A 17,749-nucleotide genomic window follows, 5' to 3' on the forward strand; every position below is an offset into this window, starting at 1 on the left:
GAATTTCTGTTGAAACATTTGAAGGAGCAAAGCAGCTCTCTTCCTTCCTTCAATACTGTGCAGCTGCAGAGAGGTAAGTAGGTAGTCGGGCGCACAATCCAAGACAGCCCGTGAGTGATTCACAGTCCCTTTCTATAAGACTTGCGTCCAAAGTTTATTGGGCATTTGACGTAGGTATCATGAGCAGCAAATCAATATAATAAGGGTACTTGACGGCACTCGCGCCGCCCATGGGGCATCCCCCACATGCCGTCTTTCCGATCTGCCTACTCCCTAGCGCATGCATCTTTTTGGTGTGGGCTGAAGTTCGATGGCTGATGATGGTATCCGCGTAGCCGTGCAGCCGTGTTAGCCACGAGAATGGGAGGGTTCAGGGGTAAACACGAGAGACCACAAACAAAAACCACTGATAAGCCAGAGTCTCAACACCGTTTCCGAAATCACCACAAAAATAGTTCGTGTTGATTGCATTATTTACCTGTCTCAAGGGATAGCTTAAACTCGGAAAATGGCTCCTAGCAGATAGCGAGACGCGTAATCTGCAGACCAATAACTGACAGAAGCGTGTAAACCCAACACTACCATGAATCGATGACCGGAAATACGGCCTGGCAACGCGTCATTTTACTGATCTCTTTATTTATAATCTCCACTGAAAAGAACGAGCTCGAATTATTTAAGTTCGAGAGCTCAGTGGACATTGTCTTATTTTGGTGCCGACGCTAACAGAAATTGAGGATAACTTACACAGGCATGAGACGTACGAGACATGCCGTGAAGCCGAGAGCCGCTTACAGCGTGTCTGAGACCTGAGGGGATAGAAAATGATGCTGTCGCGTGTGCAAGGGACTCGGCTACCATTGTAACATAACTACTTACAGATAGCTCCTAAGAAAGTATCAAGGGAGCGTTTGAAATGCTACTAAGTACTCCGTATCACGCCTCGCTCATCGTCGATGTAATGTAACATATGAAAGATCTCTGATTCCAAATCCCACTCCGCCAGCAGATCCTCCTCGACTGAAATGACGATAAATTTCATACAAAAGACATCCAACGCCTTCCAGCAACCATCCATGGCTTAGACAGTCAATGTCTTTGAAATAGCCACAGCAGCACAAAGCCATGCCCCAAGATCAGTCGTCAACATCCTCAAATTATTGACAGCCAACCATCTCTCCAGCATCCCAACATTATCCGTCCCCTCCACAGCGCAATTGTCCTCCCACAGCGCCCTGAGCTTCCACGCTACAGCAGGCACATATGCAAGATGTCCCAGCGCCAGTGCAGCAGACCAGCCGTACCAGAATAGTGAGCCGCGAGACCGGAGCAAAGCGCGGTCAGACCAGATATTGACGATTGAAGTGCCGAATGTTAGGCCAATAAAAGTGAGCACCGCCCACGGGCCTGAACCGTAGAAATTATTGATGTAGCCTGGGAGGATCTCATTGGCCTTCTTGCGCTCAATGGGAGGCTTGGTAAAGAGGGTGAGGAAGAAACTTTGGTCACGGGCGAACCAGAGTGTGATGCTTGATGAGACGAGGGGAGCTGTTAAGAGGAGGACCCTGGGGTTGAAAAACGCTCCAGAAGCCATTTTGATGCAGTTGAATTGATTAAAAGGTACAAGACTGAGATCAACTGGGCTGTGAGTCTTGATACTCAACAAGAGGATTCTGCTTAACTTCAAGGTCGGGTTTATATAAAAGCAGTTTGAGAGTAAAAGCCTCCGAAAAACATTGACTTTATGCAACCCTGGGATGTTACTGTTGCTTCTCTGATCATGGCGATCCTTCAAACTCCTCACGCGCTAGCTATTACAACGCCAAACCCTCCGACCATGCAGAAACTGATGACCAAATAATTTCAAAAGATCAGCCCTGTCGTATGATGTCGGAAAATTTAGGATCATGTTTTTAATTATTTTCTTGTCCCAAGGAATCATAAAATTCATTTTTGATAATCGTTGTTCGTTGTTAACTCGATATACAGCTTATAATCTATTCAACCTCCAATCTGAGTGCATCATACTGAACATACACCGATGTTGGCAGCACAGCAGACTCGTAGTTGGTAGCGTTATAAGGCAAGCTCAGGATGATCTCATTGTCACCCTTCTTCAACAACTTGGCATCGAACTCGAATTTATGAGCGATATTGTAGCAGCTCACCGAGGAGCGAACAGCACAGGAGCTGCTGTGGTCGTAACTTAGGAAGGGTCAGTATAGCTCGTCTTCGAGAGACCCAGGTTTGACTTACGGGATAACCCAAGGCTCGAGATCCTTGCCGTTGATGTTCACGGTGTACTTGAGATTCGAGTGAGGCTCAGAAGCATTGTAGATATCCGTGTTTCCAGCAGCAGTCTTGGCACCCGCAAGTTGAACGGTAAAAGTTGCATGCTTCTTGTGCTTGACCTGCGACTCCTTCAGATCGAAGGCAATAGTCCAGTTGTTGACATTGCCATCGCCAACATACTGATCTGGGCGTACGGAGTTGCCCTTCCCTCCAAAAACACTCCAGTGGACGTAGTTGAGATCTTTGCCGACATCGCTCTCCCCAACCTTGAAGTTGACACCGTCAGGGAAGTCCTGGACAAAGTCCCAGTTGGCCCAGTAGATACGGTACTGTTCCGGCTGCAGCGGCTTGGATGTGTCGGGCTCGAAACCGTGGCGGTATTCACCAGAGGTCTTGTCAGGAGTACCAATTCGCCAGAGTTCCTTACCAGCGGACTCTTCCCTCCAGCGGACATTCTTCTTCTCTGTCTTGCCAGCCTTGATCTTGACCTTATCCTGAGTGTATTGTCCAAAGATGTTGTCGGCATAGACGGTAAGACGATATGTTCCAGACTTGACTCGAGGAATAGTAGCACGGCCGCTCTCATCAAGATTAGCCCAGTACTGGTAAGCCTTTGTATTGAAGACATTGTCTTGGAAGTCCACGCCGCTCTGTGCGAGAACAGCAATGGCATTCTTAGCCCCCTTGGGAAGATCGACCTTGACCTCGAAGGACCCTCGTGATTTCGTTGGTACATAGTTAGGAACGTGCTTTGCAATTGAATCGTAGAAATCGGCATTCCACTCAGGGTCGGCGTATTGAGCTGCATCAGCCTGGGCTTTCAAGATGTCGGTCTCTCCAGGAAAGCGGTTGAAGTGGAAGTATTGCTACAAGAGATTAGAGAAATTGGTATGGATGCTAGATGCTTCAGATAGACTTACAGGTCCAAATGTTCGGTCAAATCCATTGGTAATGTTAGGCTGAACAGGTTAGTTCTAGTCTTAATAGAGAAGTAAGTTGACTTACCGTTTGATCTCCATGATGGTTAGAGCTAATATAGTTGTAAAGAATACCATCGACAACCAAGTCAGAATGCAGAGGGCCACCAAAGTAGGTGTCTTTGGTGTTCATGACAAGCCAAGCACCATATGCATCTCCATCTTCGGTCTTGGAACCATCAGCGAATCTTTTATCTGTCAGTCAAATATCCCAAAATGCCGAGACGCATGTAACTCACAATCCATAAGCATCGATATCACGCCAGCTGTCTTGGAACGTATACTTGGTAAAGTAATCCGCTTCCTGCTTAACATATGGATCATTTGGTGTGTTTCCTAGATACCATGTGGCATCTTGCACCACAACCTGCTTCTCCTTTGCTTCCTTGCCTGGGAGAGGCGCATATTGCTTCGTGTTGGTCAGGAGATGAGTCCACATGTCGTTATTCGGTCGGAAAAGGGTTCGAAGCTCCTGAAGGTTGCGAAGGAAGGGCTGCTCCTCGTTATGATACGCGACTCGACTGAAGGTATGGAGGCCAGTTTCTCCATCTCTCAAGAACCAGTATTGCTCCAGAACCTGACCTGTCTCGGTGTACGTGTCGGACATGACGATCCCGCCATAGTCCTTACCCTTGCCATCTTTACCCTTAAAGAGTTTGTACTTGGGGGCCACAGAACCCGGCGTCCAGAATCCCTTGGGCGTGCAGTAGCAATCAAGGTAAGGCCCAATGCCTGTAGATCCAGATGGGCTCCCGAGAAGGTTCGTTCCGTCAAGAGTGAGCTTTACAATGGCGCCGCCCTTCTTCTGAACAGCCGCATATAGTCGGTCGTTCGAAATCACCAACTGTGTATCGGTCTCGGTCGCATTGAGAGCCGCGGCTACCAATTGAGGTGCCTGGAGCAGCGAAACGAGAAAAGCGGCCGAAAGCTTGCGGAACTTCATAGTCAAGGCTGCGATGGGTGAAAGTGGCAGAAGCTATCGATCAACAACTCCAGGGCGATCAATGAGACCTCAACTCTCTTTATAACTACACAAGTCACCCTTGACCCCACAAACAACCCCCAACAACCTTGTGGGGGATGAAGCCTTCATGAGAAGGTGAGGGTAGCTTGGTCATGTATTTCCCCATGGGGACGTTGTCGATCACATCTTTTCAGGCTAAGGCCGAACTTTAGCAAATTGTTCGGGAGAAATAAAAGCCCCCTGCTCTCGGTTTCGGGTCAACGATCAGCGAGTATCAGGGGAAAGCTAGCTTCACACAGGCAAATGACCTTGTAGACCTGGTCAACACCATGGCGATTCTCCAAAGGTTGACAGTTCGTGACGTCTACCCCGCAAACAAGCCCAAATTGGTCATATATCCGAAATGCGGAGGGAGATGAGATCCAGGTGATTCCACGTATTGGAGCTGGGGCCTCCCCCAACGATGGTCTTAGCATTGAACGGTTGGTATCATGAGGCAGTTGAATAAGATTAATTCGCCAAGCACCGAGGGCTGTGCTCTGGTACTGTCTTGGCATTGTAAATATGCTTCCTGTGATCCAAAAACTGCCTATTGACGGCTCACTGAGTCTAACTGTATAACCACTAACTCTCCACAATTTTGCTGTTTAATCTTCGTCGTCGTCAGGGTCGACTCGCGGTCGTTTGGATTGTCTGTTGTCTTCATCCTGCAAGCCATAACCTCGCTTAGACGATGAGTTCTGGTCTACCTCAGATAGAAACTTGTCAACGTTGAAAGGATCTCCAGCATCCTTCTCAAACTGAACTGGTCCTTCACGTGCCTGTGTTGAGCTTGTTAGCAAAGTTTTAGAAGGCGTTCTGTGAAAATGGAAACTGACCTCGGCGTCTGCGGCACCTTTGAAAGTTCCCTTGCCAAGGGCTTCACCAAAACGACTGCTCTTCTGGATCTTGGCCATTTCCCTGTCACCAGCTTCGCCATCGTCATCATCATCCACATTCGCTCGTGGCCGGTAAATACTGTTGATGGCGTCCTGGGCAGCGAAGAGAGGCTTGTCGTAAGGGTTATCTTCGTTAATACCACTATCGAATCCGCTTGTTTGGTTGAAAAGTCTCGAGTCATACATCGTCTCCTTTGATTGTGTAGGTTTGGCTAGGCCTAGAGCAATCTTCTCAGATATATCTCTGCCTTGTTCACGGGCCATAACTTGAGCTCGGCGTTCAGCTCCCATACGGTTTTGTCGTAGCTTTCGCTCTTCCTCCCTCTGTTTCTCTTGTCGTGCTTTAACACGCTCTCTGACTTCTTCATCCTCACTGTCAGAGCGATTTGAGTCGGAGTAACTGTAGCTTCGTGACCGCGACCTCGAGTCCCTCGAGTCCCCAGAGTCACGAGAATCTCGACGTCCACGACCAGCAGCAGCCCGTTCTGCCCGGGCCTTTTGGGCCAATTCTCGAAGAGTATCCTCTTTTTGTGACTTTTCCTTCTCCGCTAGGCGCTGTTGCATCATGGCACGTTTCTGAACCTCATCACGAGCAAAACGCTCGGCCGTCTTTAAACCTTCGGCCAATTGAGCATGACTGTCGCTAATGACCACATCCTGTAAGCCTCGTCCATCTGCAGCCAGGCGCTTATCCAATGGTACTGTGAATCCCTTGGGGTTCTTCCAGTTCGAAATTGGGGGAGGAATCCTCCACATTTCCTGGTCTTCAGCGGTGAGCTTTCGTGGTGGTGAGTGCATAACTGGTGGGGGCGGCGAAGGTGGTCCTCGAGGAATCTTTTTATGCTTGAACTTTGGCGGTTCCATGGGATCTCTTTGGCGCTCGACAATCTTCATGATGCGGTCCTGCTTCTTGGAGTTGTCGCCCATCTGGTTTGCAGGTGTATATCGAACAAACGTAGCGTCTTTTCGTTGCCCAATATTAACATTCTTCGGTTTCTGGGCTGCGACGGCTCCCGAGACCAATGCAGCTAATGCGTTCTTCGTCCTCTCTGTTGTTGCCTCCACAGACTCCTTGTCAGGTCGCGAAAGATCGATCTCGCCCGCGTCGGCGCGTTGTCGAAGAGGGATCAACTCCTTGAATGAAGTGTGAACGATACGACTTTCGCTGTGTCCTTGTCGCGCGATGGCATCGTATTTGACCTTGCCCTCGGAATCAACTTGAATTGCCAACGCGTTGCTAGAATTTCCTCCTTTCTTTCCCATCTCTAACGGATACTGAGCGATCGGGATTTCAGGAAAAGCACCTCCATCGCCAAAATCCTCCTGCGATCGAGGGCGCCATCCTGAGCGCTGGCCATATGCTGGGGGACCAGATCGCTTGAGGACCAGCTGGGTTTCGTCAAGTTGCCCGGGGCCAACAATTCGAACACCGCGTTGTTGCGCTCGCGCCGGAGGTTCTTCATCTTCGCCCGTGTACTTTGGTTTGGGCAGCGCAGCCTGAAGCGACCCGGCGAGTGATGCCATTTTGTGTTTGTGAGAATGTAGTTGTTTGGATCATTCGTCAGTCGCGAGGCTCCAAGGTTTAGAATTTCAAGAGGCGACGGCTCTTGAAAAGGTTTAGCGCACAGAGTAGCTTGGTGCTACGCCAAGATTTGATGGTGCATCAAGCAACCTTGAAAAGCAAAGTTTAAATCCGATTGAAGAGTGACAATAGAAAAAATAATTAAAGTTGCAGAGATTGTGAAGCGGATAAATCATACCCGAAGACCATTCCTAGCATTTGGGATTGAAGTTTGCAAGGCAGCTCACGGTAGGGTAACGTAATTGGGCGTTGAAGCTTTGCAATCAGGCAGCTCCTGGAACCACGTGAAAGACCTCCTCAGCCTGTACAATTCAAGAGCTCAGGGAGTATCTGAACTGTGTTTTACATATCCATGGAGGCATTACTACCTCAGCCGTTCGATTTTTGATAATCTTCTTTTTTATCTTTATTATATGAAAATTTAAGAAACATAGAGATATCTTTGTTTTTATGGCAGGATTATCTGGGCTAACAAAAGTCCAGGGGTAATTTACTGTATTGAAAGCATGGAGCTATTGGAGCCATGCCCAGAAATGTCATCTCATTGGTTGAGAAACTACTGGCCAGGTATTATTTCAAGTGCGTGAAGATGATCAGGGGACTTGGATGTTGATAATGGCAGAAGTCAGCAGAGAACTTCAATTCGCATGGAAAACACCTATTCATAAATGTAAATTGCCACAGCCTCATGTCATTTCATTGACTGTCAGGCCAAGCAAAAGCGTATCATGACAGCTATCATATCAGTATCGCAAATCTGTAAATTCAACCCAAATACCAGACTCTCAAGACAGTTCAAGCGCTCTGCTTCCGCTGATTATACGAAACACTTCCGATATCCATCTCCTTTTGATTCCGCGCCTCGTAACACCTAGTTCCGTCGTATATGATACAGCGATTTCCTTATACGTAGCCTTTGCGCGCACCCTGATTATATAGTTAGCCAGCGCTCCGCGAACTTTCATACACGCAAGTAGGACTTACCTGGAAAAAGAATCGAACAACAAACACCTGCAGGGCACCCATGCAGATAATCAGACCGATCTGGATCATGCTGAAGTTGATGATTCGGCCCTCAGTGCTGTTGACGGTGGCAAAGTTACGGTTTTCACGAGTTCGGAAGTACTTCTGGTTTCGGGAAATGGTCGAAAGCTGGCCAGAGACCTTGAAGATGGAGTCCTCGAGGATCGAAGTCTGTTCGGGGGTGGTACCCTGCTTGGAAGGCAGTTGGGCGCGGGACTCGTTCTCGACGGCAATCTCGAAATCGACAAACTTCTCGGCGAAGGTGCTCATCTCGTTATCGAAGCAGAAAGAGTAGTCGCCGACAACGTTGGCGGAGAAGACAAAATCGCCTTGTCGCTCCTTTTGACCATCCATGATGATCTTGCCATTGGGACCCTCCACGACGTAGTCGACATCAAAAGAACCACCGGATTGGACCTGTAGTTCATGTTAAACTCCAAATTCGGCGGGTGACTTGCATTGGAGGAGGCTCACAGCAAAGTAGAATGCGATCTTCTCTCCCTGCTTTTTCGTGGTGGTATGGAAACAGGCCTTCTCGTTGGCATCGAGCTTGTATGTCAAAGCAGTAGCAGCGACATTGGTGACCAGACCGGCGAAAAGCCCAGCGACAAGTGTTGATAGTCTCATTGTTGCGGCTTTGTGTAGGATGTTGTCGCGTGCTGTTCAGGACAAGCTGTCGCTAAAGTGGACATGTGTCGGAGCCAACGACCCTGTTCCTGACTGAACAGTCGGCATCACGTGATTGCATTGTCAGGTCTCCCGTCCCGTCCCGCCCGATGCTAGGGAGGTACTTGTATCCGATTCCTGATAGGGAGTTGCTAACTGTGCTTCAGCATTGGATATCTCTGTGTTTGATCTTTCGTTTGTAGTGATATAGCTATCTCTAGCTTGACAGTTATTAGGTAACTGCTCTTTTTATTTTTTCGCCAGCTATCTGAAGCCTCTTTCTGTCAACCACTGTTTTCCCCCACCGCTTCTGTTCTCAACTCACGCTTCCGTAGCAACTATCATCTTTATATCTTCCACCCCCCAACCTCTGTTTTTTCTCGTTGCACCCTCGCTGTCTATTTTCCTTCAGGCGTGAGATACCTCATGCCTTGAGAACCTTGACTAGCTCAGCAACGATGGCATCTCCTGCTTCAGCGGTGCCTGTGCTGCCGCCCATATCCTTGGTTCTTAGTCCGGCGTCGATGGCAGCTCGAACCGCGTCCTCAACGGCTTTAGCCTCGTGGGGAAGATTCAGAGAGTACCGCAACATCATAGCCACGGAAAGGATGGTGCCAATGGGGTTCTAGAAATAATGTCAGCTCTGGGCTTGCAGCAAATGTATAGGAACCGTCCGAAACAGGGTTTTAACGTACGACAATCCCCTTTCCTGAAATGTCCGGCGCGCTACCTGTCATCTGAGTTAGCGACTGATATCTTGAAGGGCTCGAGTGGAGGATGGGAGTCTTACCATGAATAGGTTCATAGATAGAAAGCACTTTAGAGCCTACTTCCGGAACTCCGCAGAGACTAGCGCTTGGGAGGAGCCCTATGCTGCCAGTTATGGCGCTCGCCTCGTCGCTCAGAATATCTCCTAAAAGCTCATCAGCTAAGCCGCCTACGAGGTGGTCGAGGGGCCTTGCTCACCTGCCAAGTTTGGCGCTATCATAACGCCGTTGAGCTGCTTCGGGTTCTTGACCATGATCATGGCGGCGCTGTCAATGAGCTGATGCTCAACCTTCAAGTCAGGGAACTCGTTCTTATAAACCTCGTCAACCACAGAACGCCAGAGTCTGCTTGTTGCCAACACATTGGCCTTATCTAGCGAGATGACCCGCGAGTCTCCCCTAGTCTTGGCTAGGTAGCCGCCCAGCCGTGCGATACGCTCGATTTCTGGCTTCGTATAAACAGTAGTGTCAAACGCATTGACTCCATCGTACTCTTTCCTCTCTCCGAAATACAGGCCTGAGGTCAATTCCCGGACTAGCATCATGTCGACGCCACGGCAAACATCCGCCTTCAGGGGGGAGGTCTCGACGAGCGCGTCGGACGCGAAGAAACAGGGACGGAGGTTTCCATAGGCGCACATCTCACTGCGTAGCTTTAAAAGGCCCTGCTCCGGGCGAACGGCGCCAGTGCCCCATTCAGGGCCGCCAATGGCACCGAGGAGCACAGCGTCGGAGGCTTTGGCGGCGGCGAGGGCCTCGTCTGTAAGAGGGGATCCGGTCTTGTCGATAGAGCACTGGGGAGAAAGCAGAAGTCAGCAAGAGAATTCTCTCATGAATGTCTTCGGACCCGAGTGATCCGTCATCCAGGGACGACTTACTCCTCCGAGCAGCAGGTGATTCAAATTGAATTTGCCAGCAGTCGGGCTGTTGTCCTCAACCGCCTTGATAACCTAAATTCTGCGTCAGACATGCCCAACTGCAGATCGAAAACACTAGACTCATACTTTAATTGCTTCGGCAATAACCTGCAAAATAACCAGAGTCAGCCTCTCTCCGTCTAGAGTGAAGGGTGGGAAAGCTCGCGGGTAGCCTACCTCTGGGCCACAGTGGTCGCCCGCAAAGACAACGATGTTGTGTTCCGCCATGGTTACAATACTTATCTGGTAGAAGAATCCGTTTTATGTGACGAAGTACGAGAGTAATTGGTTAGAAAAGGAAGAGGAAATTAAAGAATAAATTCGACGAGATATCGCTGAGCTTCCCTTACCCTTACCCCCGCTACACAACTGCCGAGATCGGAGAGGGGCATTGAAAGTGTGGCTCAGGTGCGTAGCACAAGCTTAGGTAGCGGCGGGGTGGGATCCTATGCCGTGTGGCTGAAAGACCCCGCCCAGCTGGCCCAGGTCGGGGAAATGTTTAGCCACAGCTACGCCACACATGAGGTTATAAGCCAATACGAGCCAAGGTAATGTTACAGGACAGGGTCATCTCAGACCATGACCTCACCCCCTTGTAAGGTAGTCCTTCATAACAAAGCTTCAGGTAAAACGGGGCTGTCTTCTTGATAAATAACTTGCTCCTCATGACGCGTTGAGTTGTTGATATATGAATTTCCAGCTTTTGTTCTTCTTGACTCTCCTTAATTCCACCGCAGATTTCAGAGCTGTCTTGTCTTACACCCCCCGTCTCATCCCAGCTCTCGCGAACTCCCCCTTGATTGTTTTGGTATCTCCTTTTAGAGGGAGTCGTCATCATGGCTCTTCAAACGAAGGCCGCAAAGCTGTCCTCAGTCGCTCTGAGGATAAGCGCTCTCATATTCTTCAGACTTGTTAGTTGCTCATACTTGCTAACACGAGAAAGTGCTGACCATAGACTATAGTTCCCAGTAAGCCGCAGTTCAAGAAGCTTTAATCTCACCAACTAACCGAATCCTCCAGGCACATTTCCCTTCCATCGCGTTTGCGCTTTTTGCAATCTATGTTCCTTCTTACATTTCGAGCTACTTCGCTCAGCCAGAGATTGGAGTTATCGAGGATGAAGTCGACGTCACTGTCAAAGAGTCCACAGTCACCTCTGAAACTCCATTATTAACAGAGGATGGTGTGGCAGTCGCACCTGAGGCTGAGGTTGTCGCCGAAGTTGTTGACATTAAGGAGAAGCTTACTGTTGGAGAGAAGGTTCCCAGTATTGCAAACATCCTCTTGTCCGGAGCTCCCAGTGCTAGGCGCCCAATTGCGTCGTTCTTCACCTTCCTCATCAACGCCATTCTTATCGGCTTGACGGCTGATGCTTTGTTTCGTGCAAGGTGGTATTATCCGTCTGATGATCTTTCTTTTGTTAGACTCGGATATGTGTCACCATCAGAGGCGAGGTTCGTCATTCGCGAGCCCGATCAGTTGCAAATGCCCATCACATTCGAATATCACATCAAGGATGATGAGCCGACCTATGACACCAAGATTTGGCTCACTGCAGGCTACGTCACTTCGACAGACAACGGCACCGATTTTACCACAACTCTTACAGTGCCTCTTGACTCCGCGAAGCAGAACATCTACGAGTGGAGGACTTCCAACAACCACACCGGCGAGTTTCGCTCTGCTCCCAAGGTTGGAGAGATGCCGAACACCAAGGATGGCCTTTTTACCTTCCTGTCCACGTCTTGCATTCTTCCACGATTTCCCTACAACCCTATGGAACATGCTTTGGCTATCCCTGGCCTGAGGAATCTTGCAGGTCTACTTCCTAAGTTGGATCCTCAGTTCATGCTCTTCCTTGGCGACTTCATCTATGTTGACGTCCCTGAACGTTTTGGGAAAACGATTGACGAGTATCGCATGCAATACCGCCAAATCTATGCTTCACCTGACTGGGCCCCTGTTGCACAGAATCTGAGCTGGATTCACGTGCTCGATGACCATGAGATCTCCAACGATTGGTCTTCTAACACAACTGGCATCTACAGCGCGGCTGTTGACCCTTGGCACATCTACCAAGCCAATGTCAACCCACCGATTTCTGAAGCTGCAGGTTCTCTCAACCTGAGACGCAATGCCACATGGTACGAGTTCACCCAAGGACCTGCCACCTTTTTCATGATGGATACCCGCAGCTATCGTTCCAGCAACAACGCCCCTTTCAATGCCACAGACAAGACCATGCTAGGCAAGGAGCAATTGGCTGACCTTTTGGCATGGTTGGAGCGTCCTGTTCCTCAAGGAGTTCGATGGAAGTTCATTGCTTCTTCTGTTCCTTTCACCAAGAACTGGCCTATCAATGTGAAGGATACCTGGGGTGGTTTCCTTGCTGAGAGAAAGCAAGTCCTAGAAGCTATGTGGGATTCTGGTGCTAGAGGCGCCAGTGTCGTTATCCTCTCTGGAGATCGCCATGAATTCGCCGCAACCAGATTTCCACCCCCAACTGACTCGCGATGGCCACAGTCCGCTGCTGCTCACGAGTTTTCAACAAGTCCTTTGAACCAATTCGCTTCTCCATTCCCAACGTACAAGCAGACAGACGATGATATTATGATGAAGTAAGTTTATGCTCCATTGATCAAGGCACAGCTACTAACAGACACCAAGGTATATCCCTGGAGGCAAGTCGAAGTTCGGATCCTTTTCTATTGAGAAATTCGAAAACGGTGGGAGTTCACTGCACTACACTCTTTACATCGACGGAAAGGAAACCTGGAAGAAAACGGTGGAGGCTCCGGATGCGCCTGAAGCAGTTCCTGTTGAGACGGTCGTACCCCCATCACTATGGGACAAGCTCAGCAAGTTCTTTTAGATGTTAGATCTTTACACAAGAGGCGGGACCAATATTCAGTTTTTGAAAACTATAGCACTATTTAATACCACTCTTTCACCTTGGAATCTTTCTTCGCCCCCAAACCTGGATAAATTCCAACAGAGTAATACCTGCTACAGGACCTCTTAAATACGGCCCCACTAGCACCGGCCCCACAACACATCCACAGAAGCTTAGCTCACCGCCCAGGCCCACCCCTCCACTGACCAGAAAATTTCCCCGGCAAAATTCTCAAAAGTTTGACGTCCAATTCAGATCCGCGACGATTTGCTCTGGAAGCATTGAATATCCCAGCTTCATCAACTCGACACAAACATTTCACAATGGCCGGACCTGGAAACAAAAAGAAGAGACAGCACGATGGTCGTCTACAACGGCCCACAAAAAAGCAAAAGAGAAAGCAACTCCGAGATTACAACAGTGACTCTGAATCCGAGGAGGCGCAAGAGTTTGACGCTGTAAATCTGCTTGATTCAGACGACGATATTCACAATGTCAAGGTGGACGATGTTGGCGACTCCGAAAATGAAGTTTCAAGCTCAGAAGACGAGGGCGCTGTGGCAAACAAGCCCCTGAAGAAGACAAAAACAAACGCCAAGAATGCCAGAAACAGCAAACCAGAAGCTGAATCCGACGAAGAGGAAGACGATGATGACGACGAAGGGTCAGACGATGACGATGAGGATGACGATTCCACAAACAAACGCAAAAAGTCCAAGCGAAACGACCCCAATGCCTTCGCAACATCGCTCTCCAAGATTCTCTCTACCAAGCTATCATCGTCCAAGCGATCAGATCCTGTCCTCGCCCGAAGTGCGGCAGCACACGAAGCCTCCAAGGCCGCTGTCGACAGCGCCTTAGAATCCAAGGCGAAAAAGCAGATGCGCGAGCAGAAGAAGCGAGCTTTCGAGAAGGGCCGTGTGAAGGATGTTCTTATCGCAACCACAAACGACGCCACTGGAGAGCTCGAGACATCGACATCGGAGATTATGGTGACAGAGAGGAGGCTACGAAAGGTTGCGCAGCGTGGTGTTGTCAAGCTGTTCAACGCCGTTCGTGCCGCACAAGTCAAGGCTGTTGAAGCCGAGAAGGGTGTGAAAAAGGAGGGTGTTATCGGTATGAAGAAGCGAGAGGAAAAGGTCAATGAGATGAGTAAGAAGGGTTTCTTGGAATTAATCGCCTCAGGAGGCGGCGGGTTAAAAAAGGGAGCGCTCGAGGAGGCGTAATATCATTTCAGTGTGTTCATTTCTTTCTTTCGTTTAAGAGGAGTAGTGGAATCATCAGGCCGTGCTGTTCCGGCCTTACAACTAAATGTCACAACAAAGATACCCCGTATGATGCACCTGAATCCCCGCCATCGCCCGGTCTTTTCCAAATACAGTAGTTTTACAAAGTACAGAGTTTTCCTCATCTCATATCAAAACATGTGCTTCATTAAGCTTCTTAACTGAAATCGCTCGCTTGCAGGTTCCTCGTCATGGATGGCAGCTTCACAACTAAGCCGTCTAGCTCCTTGGTCATCTTAACTTGGCAGCCCAGTCGACTCGTCTCGGTGAGTCCAAAGGCCAGGTCCAGCATATCGTTTTCGTCATCCTCGGGCTCGGGCATCTTGTCGAAATATGCGTCGTCAGCAACGATAACATGGCATGTCGAGCAGGCGCAAGATCCTCCGCACGCGCCCTCCATCTCTAGATCGTTTGCTTGGGCGATATCGAGAAGGTTATCCCCCTCAGAAACAGCAAACTTGTTCTCTGTGCCGTCCTTCTCGATGAACGTGACATAAAGTCTAAGCAATGTCAATCAAATGCTTTCCAGCTGGGATTTAGGTTCAACATACTCCTCACCGGGCTTCGGGGGGTCAATGTGTCCATGGCGCCGTTGTGTCGTGGTAGTGAATGCTCTATGGGAAACAGGCGAGAAGCGAGTAAATCGAGAGATTGTAGAGGATCGACCTTTGGACGTCTGAGACACTGCATTCTGACCAAGTCGCATTGGCTGTATTGTTCGTGGTGCCGCAACCGGAAGCTTGGCCAAGCAAGTCGCAAAGGATCGTGACGCAGACATAGTTTCGGCGAATTCGGGATATTGGCGGGGTTCTCGTCGAAAATTAATGGAGGAACTGAGGGTCACAAACGTTATATATTCAATGGCAAACTGCACAGTCCTTAAGTTGAAGAGGGAAAGTGTTGAGAGGCTCTAGATGCGCCAATTTCGGTCAATGGACGCTTATGCCCCCGTCTCGTCCTCTCACGTCCAAGATGATATTAAGCAAGCCCGAAAAAAAGTGAGTAGTCTCGGATAGCGGATCAGCAAAACAGCGCTTTCGGCCGGGAAATTCATTGGCCGGAGTCCGACGTCTAACTCCGGGTGGCCGGGGTGGGGCCATGGGCAGGCATGATTTCATTTTCTCTGGTGGGAATCGGGTAACGTTAGAGCTCTCAACTGTCGCATTTTCTCTATAATTATTTCTTATAGAGGTTTATGTCGTCGTGTTGTCTCGACCAACCATGTCGACTCACAGAGAAGGCGTCAATCCCTTGAGGCCGTACTACATCCCTCCCACAATTGGAGAAGCCGCCGAGACAGTCAATAAGTCGAGCCCTAGCCCAAACCCATTCCCCGATGGACGACATGTGACTGCAGCTGGTGAAAGATATGCCTCCAAAGCACGCGATATCCTATCCGACCTGGAATACAATGATTATTTAGGCGATACCTCCCCATCTATGGTCCAGAATGTCAAGGACCTTATCGATGAGCTGCTATGGAAGTACACCTCAGTACTCATGGCCCAACCTTTCGAGGTAGCAAAGACGTTGCTTCAGGTCCGGAACCAGGATGAAAATGCTGCATACGAAACTCCTGTTGAGCCGGAGACGCCTAAGAGACAGCCCTCTTTTCACGGAAGCTCTATGTACGGTGGTGTAAGTGAATTTGGAGCTTGGTGGGAGGTACACCGCTAAATCATGACGCATAGTTCGGAGACTCAGATTCTGAAGGCGAGGAACCTGCCTATTTCACATCTCACGTACCATCGACCCCCAGTCCCTCGACTCCTAGAGGCTCACACGGTCGACGAGCTCCTTCTCCTGTGAAGAAACCGAATGTTCCGGAACATTACCTCACACTCCGCCGACCAGACTCGATTCTTGAAGTGATTGGGCAGCTGTGGGGGAAAGAAGGTGCTTGGGGTGTATGGAAGGGATCGAATGCGACATTTCTCTACACGGTGTTGCAGTCGCTGCTGGAAAATTGGGGTAGAAGTTTTCTCAGTGCGATCTTCAATGTCCCGGACATGGGCGTTAGAGAAGACATCGATCGCATGATCGATATCGCCTCGCCGTATCCTTGGGCGTCGCTCTTTGTCGCCGCGGCTGCTGCTGTGGCTACAGGACTCGCTCTATCGCCATTAGATTTGGTGCGAACTAGGTATGATCTATCGCATCTTGGTTGCAAAAGCAAAACTAACGTTGGCCAGACTTATTGTCACTCCGAGCTCAAACGGCCAGCGCAGGACGCTAGCCACCCTCAGAAACCTCCCCTCATACCTGTGTTCGTCGATGCTAGTACTACCAACCGTCCTCAACTCCTTGATCCACCCTCTTATCACTCTCTCAACACCCCTGGTTCTCCGAACTCAGTTCATGATCGACAGCCATGTCTCGCCAATGACCTTTTCTATCGCCAAATTCGTCGCCTCATCATCTGCGATTCTGCTCAAGCTTCCTATTGAGACTGTCCTTCGACGTGGTCAGGTTTCGGTTCTGTCAAGCCACGAATATGTGCAAGCACTTAGCGGTCCTGACCAACAATTCACAACTATTGTCCCCCCAGGGCGTTATGAAGGCACCTTTGGTACCATGTTCCATATCGTGAACGAAGAGGGAACTCACGAGGTCACCAGCACGAAACCAGCCGCAGCAAAGAAAGGCAAGGCTAAGACTAAGGGTGTTGCCGCCACAGTCTACAAGGGCCAGGGTCGCGAGGGACTCTGGAGAGGCTGGAAGGTCAACTGGTGGGGACTAGTTGGTCTCTGGACTGCCAGTGTGGTTGGCCATGGTGGAGAAGGCGAGTTCTAAGACGGCACAGTGATGAATGTTTGTGGTGTATGCACTGAGGTGCATTTTCCTGGCATGGCGTTGCGGTTGGGATGTATCTCTCCCCTACGAGCTTGACGAAGAGACGGCATGATATCCACCCCCATCTTTCTAAAAATGGTGCAAAATGATAAAAGGGGTTGTTTTCTAGTAGTCCACACATATTTATATCCAAACGACAGATCACAACTCTTGAATATCTTACGAATTCCTGTTTACTTCACAATCAAGTGAGATTTCGGCCTGAGACATTTCTTTTGCTTACGAAGCTAGGTACTGAGCCTGCCCTCAATTTCAGTCTTTCTCGACTGGCTGATCCGATGCCTCATAGTTGTCATCCAGCCTTCGGCATCCCGGGACTCTAATTCAGCCGTCTCAACTCCAAGTGGCGTACGGGTTGCTGCAGGTCATTGACTAACGCTTCTCCAATGAGTACGCACAGTCGGAATACCCCATGTTGAAACAACGGCTGCAAGCTCCCGTCACGTTCTGTTCCGTCTGCATGCAGGTAGAAACAGCACCCTATTCGTCTAGAGATCAAGTTGGCGCTTTGGTTCAGCCTCTCCCCCCTGATTCAAGCAGTCATTATAGAGCATTTACCTCTGACTCTGGTTTCTCGTCTGATGTATCTCC

At 49.5% G+C, this 17,749-nt stretch overlaps 9 protein-coding genes across 9 annotated transcripts; 3 read left to right on the top strand and 6 right to left on the bottom strand.

Moving 5' to 3' along the window:
* Window positions 1-1,081: 1,081 nt before the first annotated feature.
* On the bottom strand, window positions 1,082-1,594 carry FMAN_05753 (uncharacterized protein; the record flags this gene model as incomplete). Its single annotated transcript, XM_041827554.1, has 1 exon — window positions 1,082-1,594. One exon carries the CDS (start codon window positions 1,592-1,594, stop codon window positions 1,082-1,084), a length of 513 nt encoding a protein of 170 aa, XP_041678505.1.
* A 403-nt stretch (window positions 1,595-1,997) lies between these two features.
* On the bottom strand, window positions 1,998-4,212 carry FMAN_05752 (uncharacterized protein; the record flags this gene model as incomplete). Its single annotated transcript, XM_041827555.1, has 5 exons — window positions 1,998-2,205; window positions 2,257-3,158; window positions 3,213-3,251; window positions 3,298-3,457; window positions 3,509-4,212. The coding sequence occupies 5 exons, from the start codon at window positions 4,210-4,212 to the stop codon at window positions 1,998-2,000; spliced, it is 2,013 nt and encodes a 670-aa protein (XP_041678506.1).
* A 668-nt stretch (window positions 4,213-4,880) lies between these two features.
* Window positions 4,881-6,695, bottom strand: FMAN_05751 (putative puff-specific nuclear protein Bx42; the record flags this gene model as incomplete). Its single annotated transcript, XM_041827556.1, has 2 exons — window positions 4,881-5,054; window positions 5,112-6,695. The coding sequence occupies 2 exons, from the start codon at window positions 6,693-6,695 to the stop codon at window positions 4,881-4,883; spliced, it is 1,758 nt and encodes a 585-aa protein (XP_041678507.1).
* A 961-nt stretch (window positions 6,696-7,656) lies between these two features.
* Window positions 7,657-8,403, bottom strand: FMAN_05750 (uncharacterized protein; the record flags this gene model as incomplete). The annotated part of the gene is made up of 3 exons (XM_041827557.1): window positions 7,657-7,680; window positions 7,738-8,193; window positions 8,251-8,403. 3 exons carry the CDS (start codon window positions 8,401-8,403, stop codon window positions 7,657-7,659), a joined length of 633 nt encoding a protein of 210 aa, XP_041678508.1.
* A 463-nt stretch (window positions 8,404-8,866) lies between these two features.
* On the bottom strand, window positions 8,867-10,354 carry FMAN_05749 (putative 3-isopropylmalate dehydrogenase beta; the record flags this gene model as incomplete). Its single annotated transcript, XM_041827558.1, has 7 exons — window positions 8,867-9,067; window positions 9,138-9,172; window positions 9,233-9,355; window positions 9,409-10,003; window positions 10,088-10,159; window positions 10,214-10,234; window positions 10,304-10,354. 7 exons carry the CDS (start codon window positions 10,352-10,354, stop codon window positions 8,867-8,869), a joined length of 1,098 nt encoding a protein of 365 aa, XP_041678509.1.
* A 608-nt stretch (window positions 10,355-10,962) lies between these two features.
* FMAN_05748 (uncharacterized protein) lies at window positions 10,963-12,998 on the top strand (the record flags this gene model as incomplete). The annotated part of the gene is made up of 4 exons (XM_041827559.1): window positions 10,963-11,037; window positions 11,089-11,094; window positions 11,147-12,744; window positions 12,794-12,998. The coding sequence occupies 4 exons, from the start codon at window positions 10,963-10,965 to the stop codon at window positions 12,996-12,998; spliced, it is 1,884 nt and encodes a 627-aa protein (XP_041678510.1).
* Window positions 12,999-13,342: 344 nt separating this feature from the next.
* On the top strand, window positions 13,343-14,245 carry FMAN_05747 (uncharacterized protein; the record flags this gene model as incomplete). The annotated part of the gene is made up of 1 exon (XM_041827560.1): window positions 13,343-14,245. The coding sequence occupies one exon, from the start codon at window positions 13,343-13,345 to the stop codon at window positions 14,243-14,245; it is 903 nt and encodes a 300-aa protein (XP_041678511.1).
* Window positions 14,246-14,462: 217 nt separating this feature from the next.
* On the bottom strand, window positions 14,463-15,083 carry FMAN_05746 (putative mitochondrial ferredoxin; the record flags this gene model as incomplete). Its single annotated transcript, XM_041827561.1, has 2 exons — window positions 14,463-14,805; window positions 14,857-15,083. 2 exons carry the CDS (start codon window positions 15,081-15,083, stop codon window positions 14,463-14,465), a joined length of 570 nt encoding a protein of 189 aa, XP_041678512.1.
* Window positions 15,084-15,526: 443 nt separating this feature from the next.
* FMAN_05745 (uncharacterized protein) lies at window positions 15,527-17,098 on the top strand (the record flags this gene model as incomplete). The annotated part of the gene is made up of 3 exons (XM_041827562.1): window positions 15,527-15,943; window positions 15,997-16,448; window positions 16,498-17,098. 3 exons carry the CDS (start codon window positions 15,527-15,529, stop codon window positions 17,096-17,098), a joined length of 1,470 nt encoding a protein of 489 aa, XP_041678513.1.
* Window positions 17,099-17,749: the final 651 nt, after the last annotated feature.

Source organism: Fusarium mangiferae (genome assembly GCF_900044065.1).
Source record: "Fusarium mangiferae strain MRC7560 genome assembly, contig: FMAN_scaffold002, whole genome shotgun sequence".
Taxonomy (NCBI): domain Eukaryota; kingdom Fungi; phylum Ascomycota; class Sordariomycetes; order Hypocreales; family Nectriaceae; genus Fusarium; species Fusarium mangiferae.